General features: G+C 33.6%; 1 protein-coding gene across 1 annotated transcript; it reads left to right on the forward strand.

Annotated features, from left to right (window-relative positions):
• The first annotated feature begins 12,093 nt into the window (after positions 1-12,093).
• LOC118038454 (B3 domain-containing protein At2g36080) lies at positions 12,094-15,905 on the forward strand. Its single transcript, XM_035044806.2, has 3 exons — positions 12,094-13,252; positions 13,916-14,115; positions 15,277-15,905. The coding sequence occupies exons 1-3, from the start codon at positions 12,400-12,402 to the stop codon at positions 15,325-15,327; spliced, it is 1,104 nt and encodes a 367-aa protein (XP_034900697.1). The 5' UTR covers positions 12,094-12,399; the 3' UTR covers positions 15,328-15,905.
• Positions 15,906-18,418: the final 2,513 nt, after the last annotated feature.

The raw sequence follows: 18,418 nt of genomic DNA on the forward strand, positions 1-18,418 counted from the left end.
AGAGTTTCAAATGTGTTGAAATTTCAAGAAACTTACCTATGTGATAGCTTAATTGATAGATATGAAAGAACCAATTCAATTTAATAGTTTAAATTGTTAACTAAGAGTTCAAGATATGATTTATATTATTCTCTAACACATCCTCTCAAATGAAAGTTATTTGAACTTGAAATTTGCACATGTTCACATTACTTTGTGTTTAATTTTTTTAATTAAATAAATGAGGATGATGAGATTCGAACTCGTAATCGTTTGGTCATTAAGACTCTGATACCACGTCAAAAAATTAATTTAATCCAATAACTTAAACTGTTAAATAAGATTTCAAGATATAATTTATATTACTTTCTAATAATAAATTTCAAGTTTTTTGATATTGGATAAATATGGACATCTTTGATTAGGGCGTCTTGAATTACTGAAGAGAGACGAGAGATATATTCTGGGATGATATTTTTTTTATTAGAAATATTCCTTTCCAGTTCCAAGAAGAAACACAGAGCATCAAATCTTTCCAGCAACCGCAAAACCTAGTAAATTCATCACTGAATTCAAATCCCGAAGTGGTCTCCCTTCCCCGTAGCATATCTACATGAATATTCTACTAAAAATGGTTTCAATAAGTAGTACTCTGTCATTTCCTGCAAGTCCTCTACATCCAGAAATCTCAATTATAATTTCCAAATTACAGACTATCTTCACAGAAGTGTCAAGCATATGGATGCAATTGTACATCCTAATTGTCCATGTAAATTACATGGATATGTGATTTGTGTGCACGGTTAGGGTCAATAACAAAATTCCTATAGCCAATTGCTTTATTTGAATGCGAAGAAGAATATGGTAGATGGTAAGAATCAGAATCTTAAACTATAGTATATTACCTTATTTTTACAATGCAGAAAATTATAAAATAGCAATGGAATGACATAATATTTTCCAACCATAATATCCTATTATAATAATGACATATTATTTCAGTTAGCCATTTTCAATGAAATTACAAATGAAAAATATTTCATCATTAATTACTAATGAAATTATTGACACAATATAATAATTAAAAAAATCAAATAGTATTATGTTGATAGTTGGTCCTTTTACCCTTCAAAACTCTATCATCTACTGAATTATCTTAGGATGCAAAGGTTGCACACATTTTTTAGAATGGTGGATGAGCCTTTCCTTCAGGTAATCAAGAAATCTAGCAGATTTGGGACTACATTAGATTCCACATTCGGGTTAGCTCCCTGGAACATTATGTTTGGATAGGTCATTCTATGTGACGGTTCACTATTAATACAACTTGGGAGCCACTTCGGGATACCAAGCCCAAGAATACTATGCATCATTTTCTTTGCTTTGTAGGACATGTTCCACGACGCTCTTTCATATTATGACTCGTCTTTTTTGGTTGATTGCATACTATGGACAAACTATAGACTTTTCAGATCATCACCTTCGTGGTATATAACTTATGTGGTTCACATGTGGAGACCCATGATCATTTATTTTTTGAGTGCTCCTTCCCAACTTCAGTATAAAGAAAGATTTCATACTAAACTTTTTTACCATAGCCTTCCATGTCATGGCACTCCATTCTTCTTCTTCTTTTTCTTATTTCTCTTATACTACAAATCAAAACAACAATCCCTCCCTTATTTTACCATAAGTCTAGGCCCCGTCATCACAAATTTGGCCAATCTAACACTCTTTAGCGTTAATATCATTGTCTTGATACTATTGTTTCTAAATATTCCATATATCAAGTAAGCAAACCTATCCATTTATGTTTTAAGATAATGTGTTAATATGAGATTGAGTATTTGTAGTGTAGTTTGCTTGTATATTTAAGTGTTTCACAACTTTTCATATAGAATTAAAGTTTGATTTATATGTTATGGTTTGTTTGTAACTAGGAGAATTTGAATTTGTTTGTTATTTGATGAAATTTATTTTGAATTTGATTTCATAACTTAAGTGTGTTATAATGATGGGTTATTTGATTTTTTTAATGGAATTGATAACAATTAAATTATATTAATTTAGATTGAGTATGTTTGAATTGAACAAATAATAGATAATTAGTTGGGTACCGATTAAATATTGTTAATTGGATTTATTTAGTTAGCATTTTATGTAACTATCATTGCATTTTTCTATATAAAAAAAATTGTTTGTTAGATTATGAATTCATTTTTAATTAAAAAATTTGAATTTTGAATTGATTGTTACATTATTAAGAAATGTTGTTATCATTATTTTTTATAGGTTTCCTAAGTAATGGATGATTGTTCTTGGATGTATCGAGATTCACCTCAGGAGTTGTATAGAGAAGGTTATTGTAAAGAGGTTGAGGGTTTTATTAATTTCATATTTTCAAATCCAAAAAATATTAGTGGAGATAGAATTTGGTGTCCATGTGTGAAGTGTAAAATGCAAAAAATTCCACCAATTAGATGTTGTAGTGATGTATCTTTTAGAATAAGATTTGTTGAGATATACTAATGTTGGTTTGCACACAGAAAATCCTATATTCCTTACGAGACCATGTTAGAAAAGACTGTTGGCTTAACATCTAGTTGTAGATGATAATAGTAATCGTTATAAGAGTATGATGATGGATACAATGAGATTGAATCATGGTTATTCAAGTGAAGGTTTATGTATATATGAGGAACCAAATGTAGATACAACTAGATCTGTTGAATTTCTAAAAGATTTTGATAAGCCATTATGGGATGGATGTATAGATCACAGTAAATTATTGATCATTGTACTAGTGTTTAACATCAAGTATAATTATGATATGAGTGAGGCCGGTTATGATAGCATAATCAAAAGGGAAAAAAACATTTTACTTAAAGAAAATAGGCTAAAAGAGAACTTTTATGATACTAAGGATATCAAAAAATTGATATATGCCTAACTTTTTGCATGTTATACTACGGTGAAGATGTAAATTTAACCAAGTGAAAACTTGTGGGCATGCTTGGTATAAACTCAATATATGTAGAGGATGAACACTTGTAGCTTATCAAAAACAAAGATATTTCTCAATCACTCATAGATGCAAAGGTTATATATATATATATATATATATATATATATATATGAAGATGTTTAAGCACATGACATTACATCATTCACATGATGCAGATGATGGACTTATGGTGCACGTTTCTAATGGTAAAGCTTGGAAACACTTTAATAGGGTGCATATTTTAGTTTTTAATGGAATCACGGAACGTGCATCTTGGTCGCAATCAATGACCACTTTCCTTAAATATCTCAAAAATAAATAAAAAATTATGAAGCTTTCATAATGCAACAAAAGCCCTCCACAGATTGCATGGCAGATTCATCACCCTAATATTCAAACCTACACTTTCTTCAAGGTCAAGCATTCCTCCACCATGAAAGCCTGGACAACATCTTTGAGAGAGGTGTAGCAAATTTCTGCTTAGGTCAATCCAATAATAATATTCCCTGTATCATGAAGTTTTTAATTGGATGAATTTGTTTTTTTTTTTTTTTTAAAAAAAAAGAATCTAATCAATCAATATATAATAATAAAACAGAGAAATCTATGATTATGACACATAGATTAATTATTTTTTAATATATTTAAATTCTAATCAATAAAATTATGTATTATTCAAATCTTTATTATTTCTCAATGAAGTCCTTCATAATAAAATTATAAAATCAAGTGATACAATATTATTTCTTTAAATAGTTTAGAGTAATTAAGAATTTAAATATGATATACATTAAGAAAACACTATATATATTATATATTTTTTAAAAATTTATTAGTTTTTTATTTTAGTTTCAAGATAAAAAAAAATTCAATTTCAATAAATAAATAAATTAATATTAATAACATGTTGTGCGAAAAACAAATGCTATTAAAAATTATACAAAATTTCAGTTAAACATTTTTCATGAAAATGAGATTTGTTACCATTCTTGTCTAAATACAATAGGAAAAATACAAACAAATATGAATATGATAACTATAACCACACAAATGAAATTGAAATAATATCGTAAAGTTACTAAATAATTGATTATATTAGAGGTTTCAAAGACGAGTTAGCCAAATATTGGAGGTTTATATACTATTACGGAATAACATTCAGGGTTATATATTGATTGAATGGTGGAGCAGGTATGTGAAAGAGATTTCAAAGAATCAATTCAACCCAATAGCTTAAACTGTTATGTAAGATTTCAATATATGATTTATATTATTTTCTAATACACCCCCTCAAGTAAAAACTATTTGAACTTGAAACTTGCACAGACCCACACTATTTTGTACTTAATTTTTATAATATAAATAAGGATGGTGAGATTCGAACTCGTGATCATTTGGTCATCAAGGTTCTGATACCATTTTAAAGAACCAATTCAACCCAATAGCTTAAGTTGTTACGTGAGATCCCAGGATATGATTTATATTATTCTCCAACAAGAGAAACAACTCGACGAAGGTGAGAGCAGAAATATTTTAAAAAAAAATTTAAAATGTTTTATTTTATTAGCTCATATTAAAAAAGAGTGTAATCAATCATTAACCAAAAACCTATATAGTTTTTTATAGATTAATAATTTTATATGAATGTATGTTATTCCCAAAAACTATAATAACACTTAATAAAGTAAGCTTATGTAGCATTTCTATATAAACTCCTACATATTACTTTCTATAACTAAAAAAAAAAAAATGTATTATTAAAGATGGAATAAAACTAATGATTTTATTGACAATTACACTAATCTTATAATTTTGAATTAATTTTAAAAATGCTTAACTTACTAAAATGAAAATCTAATTATTTATCTGAAAAAAACAATGTCTAAATTTATACCAATATTTTTTAAAAATCTTATAAATAATAGTCTTAGTGTTTTAGGCTCCACGTATTATTTGTAGCTCATAATCCATATACTTATTGTCACACCTTGGTGAATGTTAGGGACTAAAAATATATCGCGGATAATTAAGAGTCACCACCTAGTAATTAGAGAAAACTATGGATTTTAAAATGTGCACTGGTTCTAGAGATTTAGGTATGGAGTTAGTTATGTTCAAGGAAAGAACATGTCATCTTTACAGCATCCTTTCTTACGAAAGATTACCTTTATTATGTGTTTTAGTCTAAATCTATCTCTCATTGTTCTTGATTATTCTCATTATTTTTAGTTTATTTTCAATTTATTTCTAAAAACAATTGATGTTGGTCTTTACACACATCAAAAGAAAAAAAAAACACTAGTCTCTAAAAATAGAAGACTCATCAAAGATGTTGACTTTAAGTTCTAAAATCAAAATTTCATCGATATTGTTAAAAAATAGACGTAAGTCGCATTTGATTTTAAAATTTGGGCATCAGTTCCTTTAAAAGGCGACATGTCAAAAGAATTGATGTTTATCCCTAAATATGGATATTTCAACGAGGCTGTTAAAAGAATGGGTGTTAGGCCCATACGGATGATAAGAATTAGGCTTTGGATCTCGTGAGTGGCAAAAATAAGCTTTGCCCCCTTTTTATTTATTATATTTTTTATGAGAAATTTATTACTAAAAAGATTTATAACTTATACAAAACATAAATCAAGTGTACAAATACATGAAATTAAATACATAAATCACATGAGTATTTATTTGAGATTTGAAATTGACCTTCATGGTTAAAAAACACTAGAAATTAATTACTAGAAAACACCACTAGGACACATAACGTGTTTACGACTCACATGTTAATTAGTTGATCATTTAAAAGGAGTATGTACGATTCACTCGCCACTTATAACCTACATAATAAAGTGATTTGGCAAAAGACATAATTCATCCTTTTTTGTTTACCTTTTGGAGAGAAAGCTTGATTATTAATTCAATAAACGTAAATTGAAAAGAGAAAACCCAAATAAAAAATTTCATTTCTACTTCCTAGCTGTCACTTTGAGTATGAGAGGAGGACTAAATGTGGCTCTTATGGTGGTTAAGGGAAACCATATCGAGTCAATCAAGGGCTTGCTTTTGTGAGAATATATCTATAAGTTTTTTTATGGTATGTCTTCACGATAGTCATTATTACCATGGGTCATTGGTGATGGCAATTATAGCGGGGAAGTGGAAAAGCTAGAGAAGTTAGTGGTCACTGTTGAGTTGTGGTTATGAGTTATGGTTATATGGAAAAGAGGGGCTGCTGGTGATGATGAGGAGAGCTGACCAATGGTAGTTATTGATGAGTATTTGATACAGTTCAGCCTTATGATATGATCCAAGTAAGGTCGGATTTGGATTTTGGCGTAAAAAGTGCAACAATCTAGTTTTGCGGCAACAGTCATAATTTCTAATCCAACTGTTGGATCGGGGTAATATTGTATGTGGACTCTCCAGACATGTTTGTCTACCTTGTGTTAAAAATACAGGTCAATCGGATTTCGGGAAGGCACTACAATACTAGTCAACAGAGTCTATATGAATTTTTTTTATTTACTTCTATTTGACTTGTGGACTTCTATTTGGTTATGATTCTTTTCCTACAAGGATCTGGCAGTTGGTTTTGGGAATTTCTTAGTTCCACAATGATCTTTAATAAGCTGTAATATAATCTACAAGTGTGGCAAGGATTCATTAATGTTTCAGAATCCTTTTCTTATAAGGATTCCCTACTCATCTTAGCTACACAAGGAAAGAAGAGCTAATGGTATTTAATGACAAATTAGTTATTTTTATTATTTTCTTTCATGTTTGGGCTTAATTAAAACTTTGTTTTGAGTTAGGGTCAAAGGCTTGTTTGGATCACGTTATGGGCTTTTTAGTTTAGGGTTTTTGGGTTAGTTTTGTATAGGGTTAGTTCAACCTACAAGAGTAGATCCATTAGGGTTACTTTTAAGAACTATTTAAACATATGTAACCAAAATTTTGGCAGCTTTGATGATTATTACTTCTAATTTTTTTAGTTTTAACGTGTGAGAGTGATTTTTGCATTCTTTAGTTCTTGAACGAACTGAATTGACTTATCGAAGATTAACTGGCTTTATGACGTCATTCTACTCATTTCAATAGTGTTGGTGCCTTGAGGGCAGGTTTCCATTATGTCACACTCCTATCAGACCTATTTTTGTTTTCCGGGATCATATCTCAATTTTAATTGTGGGTTGTGTGACCACGTGATCACGAGGTTCACATTAGTATTTGGTCATATGTGTTGTTAAAATATAACTTGTATATTAGATAGTTAAAGAGAATGTTATCTCACATTAAAAAAGTAAGTGATTTTGTTGTAACTTATAATGTGATGGGCACCAAATTAATAGATCTAGATATTGGTGGGAAGACTAAAATTGAGATATATATGATGGCATTTACATATAGGCACTTAGCACTTTACATTATGTAACATAAATGATTTTTATTGTTATTTTTGGAATTAATTAATTTAAGTTAATTAATTAAAATTTTGAAATTAATTAATCTAATAATTATGTATGACACCTCTTGTCAAATTGTTCAAATAATTTGAATGAAGAGTTGTATTTTAAACTTTACAAACATATTGGTTTGAAGAAGTGTGTCACTAAACTTTATAAACACATTGGTCTGAAAGGCTATTATTTTATTTATAAATGTCAGTTTGATATTGATAGAAATTAATTAGAAACAATCTTATTCTCTCTCTAATTTTTCTTTATAAACTCTTTGTTTACATTTATTCGAAACAAAACAAAACATCTTAATAAACTTATAGAATTTATTGTCTATAAGTTTAAGGCTTTGCTTTATCTTAAAGTTATATTGCTTTAACCCTGCAACAAATATGGTGGGGGTAATTAATACCTTAAAGATGGTGATCTTCACGCCTCAAAGCCTATTTGCTATACCCACTAACATTATAATGGACTACCACTTTTGGTGTTTTGAAAGAGGTGGCACTGTTACTGGCTAAAAAGGAAAAAAAAGTTGTGTTGATTCAACCTTCATTGATGGATGGTGCAAGGTTGTTACAAGTGGAATCTGAGATAGTGGCTCTTGGATTAGATCATAAAGAGATCAAAGGGGTGGGATTGGAGTTTTTTTTGTGGAAAAGATGTTTGGGATTTTTATGGGAAATCTTGAATTGAGATGGAAAAGGCTAGCTTATTGTTATGGATTTTTTTTTAGACTCTCTATTCTTAGTTTCATATCCTAAGAGACTCTGTGTTTTTTGGAACCAAAGGCTGGTTTTTTGAATTCATACTAGTGACTAAGTTGCGTGAACAGTAGAATATAAATTATAATTCATGTTCCACTATTCACACATAGCATGAAAGTAGGAGAGGGGGAGGCTATTTGGCTTGGAAAGAGTGGATGGTTGGTCTTGTTGTTGACTGGTGGTGAAGATGCTAGTGGGCGGTGTTGGCTGCTGAAGGGAGAAGAAGAAAAAATAACTAACGTGGTTAGAATTGTTGCTGCTGCCAATGTTGGAGAAGGGAGAAACTGAAATGGTGGCAATTATTGGTTTGCTGGAGTTGCTGCCTTTGTTGTTGGTGACTGAAGGTTGAAGGTGCAGGGGTCATTGCTCATCTAAGAGGAAGAAGAAAAAGCTTGCAAATGTTATTTTGTAGAGGAGAAGGGAGGAGCACATAGTGGCTACTCCTATTGCAGGCGAGGAAATGGAGTGGCAAGGATGTTAGGCCACAGATGGTCATGTTGTTGGTAAGGTGGTGATTGGCTGAAGAAGCCGAAGTTATGGTGGCAAAGAAGGGGGAAAAATGATAATGACAAATAAAATACTAGGGGAAATGTAGTTTTTTGTCAACTTTGGACCCAATTTTTTCCTCCCTCAGGCCATGGAATCCACCCCTATTTATAAGGGGTATAAAAGGGATATTTGATCTTTAATTGTGCCAAATCTTAGCCCTTGATTCGAATTGAAAGGATCCCAACCGTTGTTTCAAAGTTGTCATCATGGCTTGAAAGAGTTACTGTAGAAGAAGCTAGTCGGGTTAACCACTTTGGAGCGGTGCCACAACCGTTGTGGCATCAATCGACCAAAAAAAACCATAATGGGGTGTAGTTTGATGTCAGGGCATTGTTTGTGCTCAATTTTGTAAAATTTGATAGAGAGATTAGGCATTAAATGCCTTAAGAAAGAGACCACCCGAACAACTTTCAGGTAGAGTAATGATGAAGAAGATGAACAGTCTAGACGACGAGTCATCTAGTATGTCCCGTTTTTTTTTTTTTGTTCTGTTCAGTCAAAATAAACTTGTTTTGGTTAAAATGCATCATTTCATTTAAATAAAATAGCATCGTTTTGGCTCTTAAGATTTTATTTTAGGGTTTTGGCCAAAGTTTACTTTGGTCCTCCAGCTTTTAATTTCTTTTAATAACACCCTTAATTGACCCTAAACTTTCATATTTATGCAATTTTACCCTTGTTAAACTTCAATGTCAGCCCTGAATTTTAGCGTCTTTTCACATTATTTCTTGGTCTTGGATTTATGAAATTTGACCCTTAATTCTTCATCCCTGATTTCAATCAATTAAGTCCTTATAGTTCGATGCCTTTTACAAAATGATCATTGGCTATGAATTTCTTTAATTTAACTCCTAATTGACCCTAAAAATTTGGTTTTCTTGTAAATTTACCTCTGATTTGAACCAATTGACTTGATAAAAATTAAATTTGATCTTCTAAAATTTTAATCTTCTAAATTAAGCCCGAATTGGACTTCCAAACTTAAGTTTTCACCAATTAAGCCCTTAATAAAATTAATTTGACCTATTTAAAGTATAATCAAGTCTTTGCATCTAATTAAATTCTTTAATTGGATCCAAATTAATTCTTAAACATAATTAAATTCTCAATTTGATTCATGATTAAATCAAATTGGTCTACTAAAAATCTTATTATATCCATGAGCTTAATTTTTATGTAGATTCGTCCAATAATGATTTGATCTGATCTTAAATCTGCACTGTCTCTTTAGTTTTGGATAAAATAGGGTATAATTAGGTTTTCGATCCCATCGAAAATTGCAGCTTGATTTTTTTTTTTGTCAAAATATCAGTTTTCTTGTTATTATTATTTTATTTTGAAAAGAAAAAAAATGATGAATCTAGGGAATGATCCAAAAATGAATTATGAAAAAAATGATGAAAATAATGACATGACTAAAATTACCTAAAAGATATATTTTTAGATTTTTCTAATTATACAACAATAAAAGGTCAAAATTAAGTTATGACACTTATGTTTGTAATTATTTTAGAAAATGGTGGCAAATATATATATAGTTAATGCCAAGTGTTTTCTTGTGGTGGATTTCATTTAATTAGGAGTTATTTAGCTAGTGAAAAATCCTGCAAATATAAAGAAAAAACAGAGATAAACATCTATTAATGGGTCTCATAAAAAAAACAAAAAGGCAAGATGTTTTCATGTGAACATATAATATGATATAGGAGTTAATATATTTACTAAGAAAAATAATTCCTTACCTCTATTTTTCATGAAAAAATCCTTAGCATATAACTCAAAGTAAATTAAATGCTAATTTCAAAACAAAAACCTGTTTTTCCAAGTGGTGTATTTGATTTGCTACATCTTATCTCCATCTATTCCATAAAACATTATCTATAAAATAATCACATTCAAGGCTAAAATCATCAATACTTTAGAAATTGAAAACAAATGGTTGAAGATGCATTTCATTAGCATTACACTTGCCTAGGTAATAATCAATCAATACTGTTTTCCAATGATTTGGACCGTTCAATTAAGGGCCGTGACTCTCCAATAATATATATATATATATATAATATATATATAATTAATAATATATCACCTACTTGGTGGTAAATGGTAGACAAGCAGTAAGAAGGCACACGCATCTTGCTGGTATTAGATAATGTATAGCACACAACACGACAACCTCCATTGCATGTCCCCAACAATTACTTAAGTAATTAATAACAACTAGTCTACCCTTTTGTAGGGAAGAAAAGGGTGTGTGAATCTATCTGGAAATTGAGGTGGGTTTTGTCTGAAACTCATAGAAAAGACACGTCTAGCTCACGATAAATAAAATACTAGGAAACAAATACGAGTAAGAGGCACCCAGAGAGTAAGAGACGACCCCAAGGGAGCCATTGTTGTCTGATTAATGCGAGAGAGAGAGAGAGAGAGAGAGAGAGATGTGTGTGTGTGTGTGTGTGTGTGTGTGTGAGGAGAGGATTCGAACACGACTGACAGAAAAGGTCTCCAGATGGGGAAATCTTATCTCATCCCTCTGCTCATTGGAAAGGGAGGAGAGAAGATCTCTGGATTTCTTACCGCACTCTCTCCCAAACTAGGAATGCACGTGACAAAAACACTATTCTCTTCTCCTACACATTTCACATTTGAGACCCAACAAGAGAATTCACCTTATAAATATTTAGGACCACACCCCACTTGCTCTCCCTCCATGAAAGTTACCGAACCCTCCATCTGTGACATACTGTACTTTTTATCTCATGCCATGCATTAACCATTGGAGAGGAATGGTAATGGTTGTAGCCTTCCCGGCCACCTTCGTAGTCATGTAACAAGCTCTACGTACAGGATCCAAGGATTGAGACTAGTAGATACCAGAACCATGGCTAGATGCTCTTGTTCTTGTTCTTGAAGTTACTGGAAGGGTAACTATCCCGTGTGCCCACTCAATGAAGATTTGCAGAGGCAAAGGTGCTAAACAGGCCGTTGGATGAGAGTACACAGACTATATATACGCACACGTCAAGATTGACCCCACCTTGATTTGTTTTGCCATTATAGTAACGTGGGTTGTTTCTAATGACAGAAATTATTCACCATGTAGCCAGCCAGAGTCTCTTTGTTTTGTTTCTCTTCACAATACTTCTTTTATGTCCATCAAGATCATGTATTCATCTTCTTCTGCCTAATTTTGTAATTCTTTAATTGATTGATTATATTATTTACCATACAAGAAACAAGACCCTCGATTCAAAGACATTTTAAAAAAATCCAACAAGAGCAATAAAAAGAAAGAAGTGAAGAGGTGAGCCGAGAGGCATGTCTAGCTAGCTAGAGCAGTAGTGTATCAAATTACACTGAAAATAATGATTGATTTTTTTTTCCTCATCACGCAAAACCTTAAAGTAGGAGTACTATCGTACTTATATGAGTGCCTATTCCCCTCTCCCTCTACCTCTCCCTCTCCCTTTCCCTCTCCCACCTCTCTTTCTTTCTCTCTCATTGTCATATCTCTGCTAGCTACATCAAATAGTTCCCACATCGATCCCATAATCATCACGCCTCACCTTTCCTCAGTACAGTACTCTCTCTCTCTCTCTCTACATACCAAAGCACTAAAATCCTCCCTCTCAATTCTTGAATGTCTATAAACCATTTCTCCACAGACCTTCAGCAAACACTCAGCTGGTGGGCACAACAACGACAATCCATCATGGATCCAAACCCAAACACTTCTTCTTCTAAACCAAACGAACCCCCGAATTCCTCTTGGCCTCCCCATCTCCACAATCACGATCACCATCACTCCTGGCTTAACCATTTCAGTCCTCAAGAACCCTCCTCCATGTTCCCTCCTCAAAACCCAAATCTCAGTTTCAATCTCAACGAAGAAGATGATGATGAAGAAGAGCATGAACAACAACAAGAAGAAGCACAACGGGAACACGAACAGGAAGGGCTAGTACTAGATAAAGAACCCATGTTTGAGAAACCCTTAACACCAAGTGATGTAGGAAAGCTAAACCGTTTAGTAATACCAAAACAACATGCGGAGAAGTACTTTCCACTTAGTGGTGACTCAGTGGATAAAGGGTTGTTACTGAGTTTCGAGGACGAGTCAGGCAAATATTGGAGGTTTAGGTACTCATATTGGAACAGTAGTCAAAGCTATGTATTGACTAAAGGGTGGAGTAGGTATGTGAAAGAGAAACAACTCGATGCAGGTGATGCCGTTTTGTTTGAACGACACCGAACGGATGGTGACAGATTGTTCATAGGGTGGAGGAGGAGAGGTGAGATGAGTAGCAGTAGTAGTGCTAATAATAGTGTGGTGATGGTGCAGGGTAGTGGTGGTGGGGCGTGGAGAAGAGGATTATATTCTTCTCCATCATCTTCAGGGCCTTATCATCCTTCTGGTAGTAATATGCAACATGGCCATGGGGTTAATGTGAGTGCTACAACTGTGCCATTCCAATCTGACTGTCTTCATGCAGGTATATTTTATCTATGTTCTTCGCATTTTAACTTTGTTTCTTCCTTTATCATTCTATGAAGACAAGCATGGTACTGAAATGGGTGATTTTCTAGGAAGTTCTCATCTTGCAATTCATTTACTTGTTTTCTATTATTACACCAAGTAAGGGCATTAAAGTGTGTGACAAACACCTTCCAATCAGCTTGGAGAAATGTGGATGGATTCAGGGGTCATTTTAAGAGCTTGTCTTCTGTACTTTAGTGCTGATTTAATATTTGTTAGTACTGAGAGAGAAAAAAGAGGAAAGGGTTACCTTGTTTTTGCCAGACAAGAAAGGAAGTAAATTTATTCTACCTCCTGCAACCCACTGATCTTGATATTTGCGTGTCACTGTCTTCTCTCAACTTAGCTACGCAAGAGGCATGTTTTTTACTCCTAATGGCATTGCTTCTGGGAAACAAGCATTTCAATAAAAGCAGCCAAAAACGATAGGATCGATGAGGATAATTTGTCCACGTAGTCACTGGTACCAAGAAATAATCACCCAATCTCTGTCTTTTGTTTTTCCTTTTCCTGTGTGGGTGAAAAAGGAATGTTACTGTTTCTTGACGAACCAGAGACTGGTGGCAGTAGTGGAGGGCTGTTGTAACACATTTATGGTTTTGTATCATTATTGCTGCAGTGTCTGCTGCACAGAGCCAACCAGCACAGCCAGGTAACTCGAGGAGACTGAGGCTATTTGGGGTGAACTTGGAGTGCCAGCTCGACGAGGCCGAGCCATCAACACCTGACGGTTCATCTCTGTCGAGCCTACAGGGTCCTGTTCACCAGCAATTCTACTCCCAGCCTGCTTATTCTTCGAACAGCACTCATAGTCAAATGGTAAGCCCACATGACCTTATAATTTAGTTAAAATAAAAAGTTTAAGATGTGACTGAACTTATTTTCCTACTATTTAATTTTGATTCTTGAAATGAGACAGATTATTTATATAATAAAAAGTAGGTCGACCCAGGCTTATGTCCAAATGACATTATTAGTCTTTTTCTATATCATGAGAATTTGTTTACGTGTGACCATTAGAACCACAACATGACATTGAAAGCTAATTAGGTAAACTTTTTTTTTTTTTTAGAATCTTCTAAAATTATATTTATTAATGCAGTTTAATTTATTTTTTAAAGTATGTTTTGTTTAAAAAAATATTTAATTGATATTTTTAAGTGTTTTTTTATGATTTTAATGAACTACCGTAAAAAAAAATATTTTAATACATTTTTACTATTCAAACACACAATATAAGAGATGAAATGATGAAATGTGTGTTTGGTTTGGAGATATGATGGTTTTTTTCTAAAAATACAACCCTTTTAAAATAATCACACCTTCAAAAACTAAAAATACATGTTTGTTTGTATGAGCCCTGCTAAAAAAAACTAAAATCACCTTCAAAACAAACTCTCAAATGTTGTGTTTGGAAGTGGAGGACCTTTTGTTTTTACATGCTTTTTAATAAAATATCAAATTAATTTTTTTTAGTTATTAATTGATTTATTTTAAAAATATTTAACCCTACACCACTAGCCAAACACAAGTAAAGTAGTGTTTGTTATGTTAAGTTTAATCACCCAAAATCATTTATGTTAGACATTAATTCAGCTAAGAATTTGGAAAATCTCATGAGCGGCGATTGCCCACAACATTTTTCAAATTGAATCCATAAATGTCACGAATTAATGGGGCCCTGAACATACAAGAAGTAAATTATGTTTGTGACTTTGCTAGCTTAGAGTTGAATCATTGCACGAAAACCATGCCGACCAAGACGAACAACTAATTAAATCAAACAGAGAATGATAATGTACACTGTAGGGCGTCTCAATTATGATCCGAGCAAGGTTCAAATAATTGAACGTCAACGAGGGGAGGGGGTGTTCCCAAAGATAAGAGAAATCACTTTATTTTTGCATTATTATTAGTATATAAATTGTAATCAATAATTGATTTTACAATTTTGCAAGAAAATAAGTGTGACTGTAACAGGGCAGCACTTTCTCCCGAGATGTGAAGCAGATGAGAAATCGCCGAGGATAAGATCTGTGGATGTGACATCCCTGGATTTGACTTAATTCATGAACCCCACCCCCACTTGGAGGTCGGACATGGGAGGTCAAAATATATATATATATATATATATATATGTAGTGTTATTTTGTTTTTATTTATTAAGAAGAAAGTATCCCTCAATATCAGGTGCAGATTTGTTAGCCAGGTGGTGGGGGGAGAGCGAAGGAAGCAGATCGGAGGATAATAGAATATCTGGTGGAGAGGGAAAGAAAGACTCCTACCACCATAGAAGGGGGAGGGATGGGAGGTAGGGCCCTAAAGGGAAGGAAGGGCCAATGCTAACATCAGAAATGCAAGATGGGAGAAAACATTATCTGGGGGGTGGTTTTCAAATTAACAAATCAGGGGAATGAATGAATCTATTTGGACACTGTTGAGATTCTGCCTGAAGATTTTTCAAAGCTGCTCATAATCATAATAATGGTGGTGGGTGGTGGTGGGTGGATTTTGAATAGATGGGTGACAGCCCAGTGGTCCTAGCCCACCCTTTTCTTTTCTTTTTTCTCATCTTCACATCAGTCTATCTATAAGCTGTTTTGATGCTCTACTGTGGCTTAGATAATGAGATGCTAAGAGAGAGAGAGAGAGAGAGAGAGAGAGAGCATGTTCCCTCTTCCGTCTCCTTTTCTTTTAAAATTTAACATCTGAAAATTGTAATTCATTGCAAGTCAGGGGAAATGCTAGTAAAGTTCTCCGGCCGTCACTGTGTAGCCAACATTTGAACAAACTACGAGCAACAAATCCTGAAATGCATGTTTGTCAAGGTATCATTCTTGAAGGTAGCAAGCAAGAAAGTGCTCAATTGCAGAATAAATAATAGTAGTGTAAGAGGACGAGGTTAAAAAAGAAGTCAAACCCACAGTTTATAAGCACATGAAAGAGAGACTTACTTCAATGATGAAGCTTTTATAAGAATCCTCTGTCCAACAATTTGATGATACGAACACAGGCAACTATCCCTCTCTTGATCTCCCACTTCAACGGTGCCTTTGAGACACTCGATTCAAATCTCAGAATCAACTTGCATGGCGAAGCAATCAAATCTCTATATATCTTGTTTTAGATAGGGTTTGGATTGCAAATGAGAGAATTCTGTTTTCTTGTGACAGTTCACAAGAAGGAAGGGCAATGACCTTAGCCTTGTTAGCTGATCATAAGCTCTACGCTTTTCAAGAGTTCCCACAACACTTGACGTCATTTTGTATCTACTGTCAATGTTCTATGTAAAATTTAACCTCCAACTTCACAAGGACTATTCAATTACTCAACACTGCAATCCTCGTCTCAGTTGATTAAGAGAGTGATTACTTTTAAGATGTTTTTATCACCACCGAAACAACCACCAAGGGAAACGAAGATTTGCCAACACAGTTGCACACACAGGTACCAAAAAACCTCAGCCACAAGAAAGCTGCTGGGGAAAATGAAGATCTTGATTTCTATCAGGATTGTGGTGATATTATCCAAGCAAAGATAAGGCAAGTGATTGGCTTCACGTAACCAAATCATGCAATTAAGTTAACAGAAGATCATGCGTTAAGGTGGTTGACTTTTTATCTCACCTTCGAACTTTCTCATTTTGCCTACAGCATCCATTCTCCACAGCTTAAATGCTACCTTTTTTCCCCCTTGGAAAAGACTCCTCGTGCGAGGACAACCTGATGGCAAATGATTCAAGGTCTATTTCCTAGGTCAATTCAAATATCCTGATGAATAACTAAACCAATTACAACGTAGTAAAATTCAGGACATGAACAGTAGTAAGACTCAAACATGTATTATATTAGTGTCCGCGGCTAATCGAAGAAGATGTGACCTAAGATATTTATCAATTCAGGTAACAAAACAAAGTGTAGACTCATAGACAATGGATCTCTCTGTGCAGAGGATGACCACATCCTTATGTGATGGATGTGATGGGATGCTCAACACAACTTGTAAGTGAACAACGAATAAAGGCCCATATAATTGGCCAGTAAATTGAGCAAGAAAAGATATGCAGAGATATGCGCGTTACCTGAGTGACCGAAGAATAACGGTGTCATGTGATTATCATGGCCCATTAAGATTCAAACAAGAGAGATACCATTGACCTCTAGCTATGGTGTCCAGTGTTTAGTGCTCTGGGAGTGCGATGGCCCCCGAATTAGTGTTGTTATCATTAGTATCCAGGCAGTGGCCTATCAAGGGAATGAAGGGACTGGTCCTCTATGATGGATTTGTCATGTATATGAAAAATTTAATCATGCGTGACTCAGTACAGTTCAAATGTAGAAACATCACGTGAGTATTTCTTCGTTCCACTTAGCTTTTTCCTTATCAAGCTTTTGCTTTCAGAGTTCTTGGATCAACATCAAGCTCACCTCCCTCGACATCTGCCAAAGAGAACAGAACACCTTAAGCAGCTGCAATAACCTGACGGTGTCACTGATTTAGTATTGACACCATCGAAGTCATCCTGAAAAGCACAGAATGCAGAGAGAATCTTAAATTTGGTAAGAGCTATGTATTTTAACACAATAACTCTAAGCGGTTGGCAAACAAATCTTATCAGCTAATCCACCAATAGAACACTCAGACAATAGGTATCTTGCTGCAAGACAAGAAAAACATCAATTTGTTTTAGCCATGGATCCATGAAAGATATGCAGAAAGATGCCAGTTACTGGTGGACTCATTATCATCTTGAGAAGACTTAAAGCAGAGGCCATGCGCGTGAAAAGACTTCAAAGAAAAACCCAAATTAGGCTTAATCCTCCCTTTCTCTTTTTCTCCCTATATATTGCACCTAATGCATTAACACTTGTGCCATTTGAACCCAATATTCAGCCATCATCTGATTGTCCAAAAGCTAAAAATGATACCGTGCCATATCTGGCCCAGTCTGATATGATTTGACTTGAAAGTCCACCAAAAGCGACAAAAATCACTCTATCGTATGACGAGGAATGATCCTAACTACAGATAATTAAAAGCATATTGACAAGAGGCACCACAAAAGTTTAATCATTCCATGGTGGTGCTTACCAATCAAATGCATGTTCTCAAATAATAACCC

Source organism: Populus alba, chromosome 16 (assembly GCF_005239225.2).
Source record: "Populus alba chromosome 16, ASM523922v2, whole genome shotgun sequence".
NCBI classification, from domain to species: Eukaryota; Viridiplantae; Streptophyta; class Magnoliopsida; order Malpighiales; family Salicaceae; genus Populus; species Populus alba.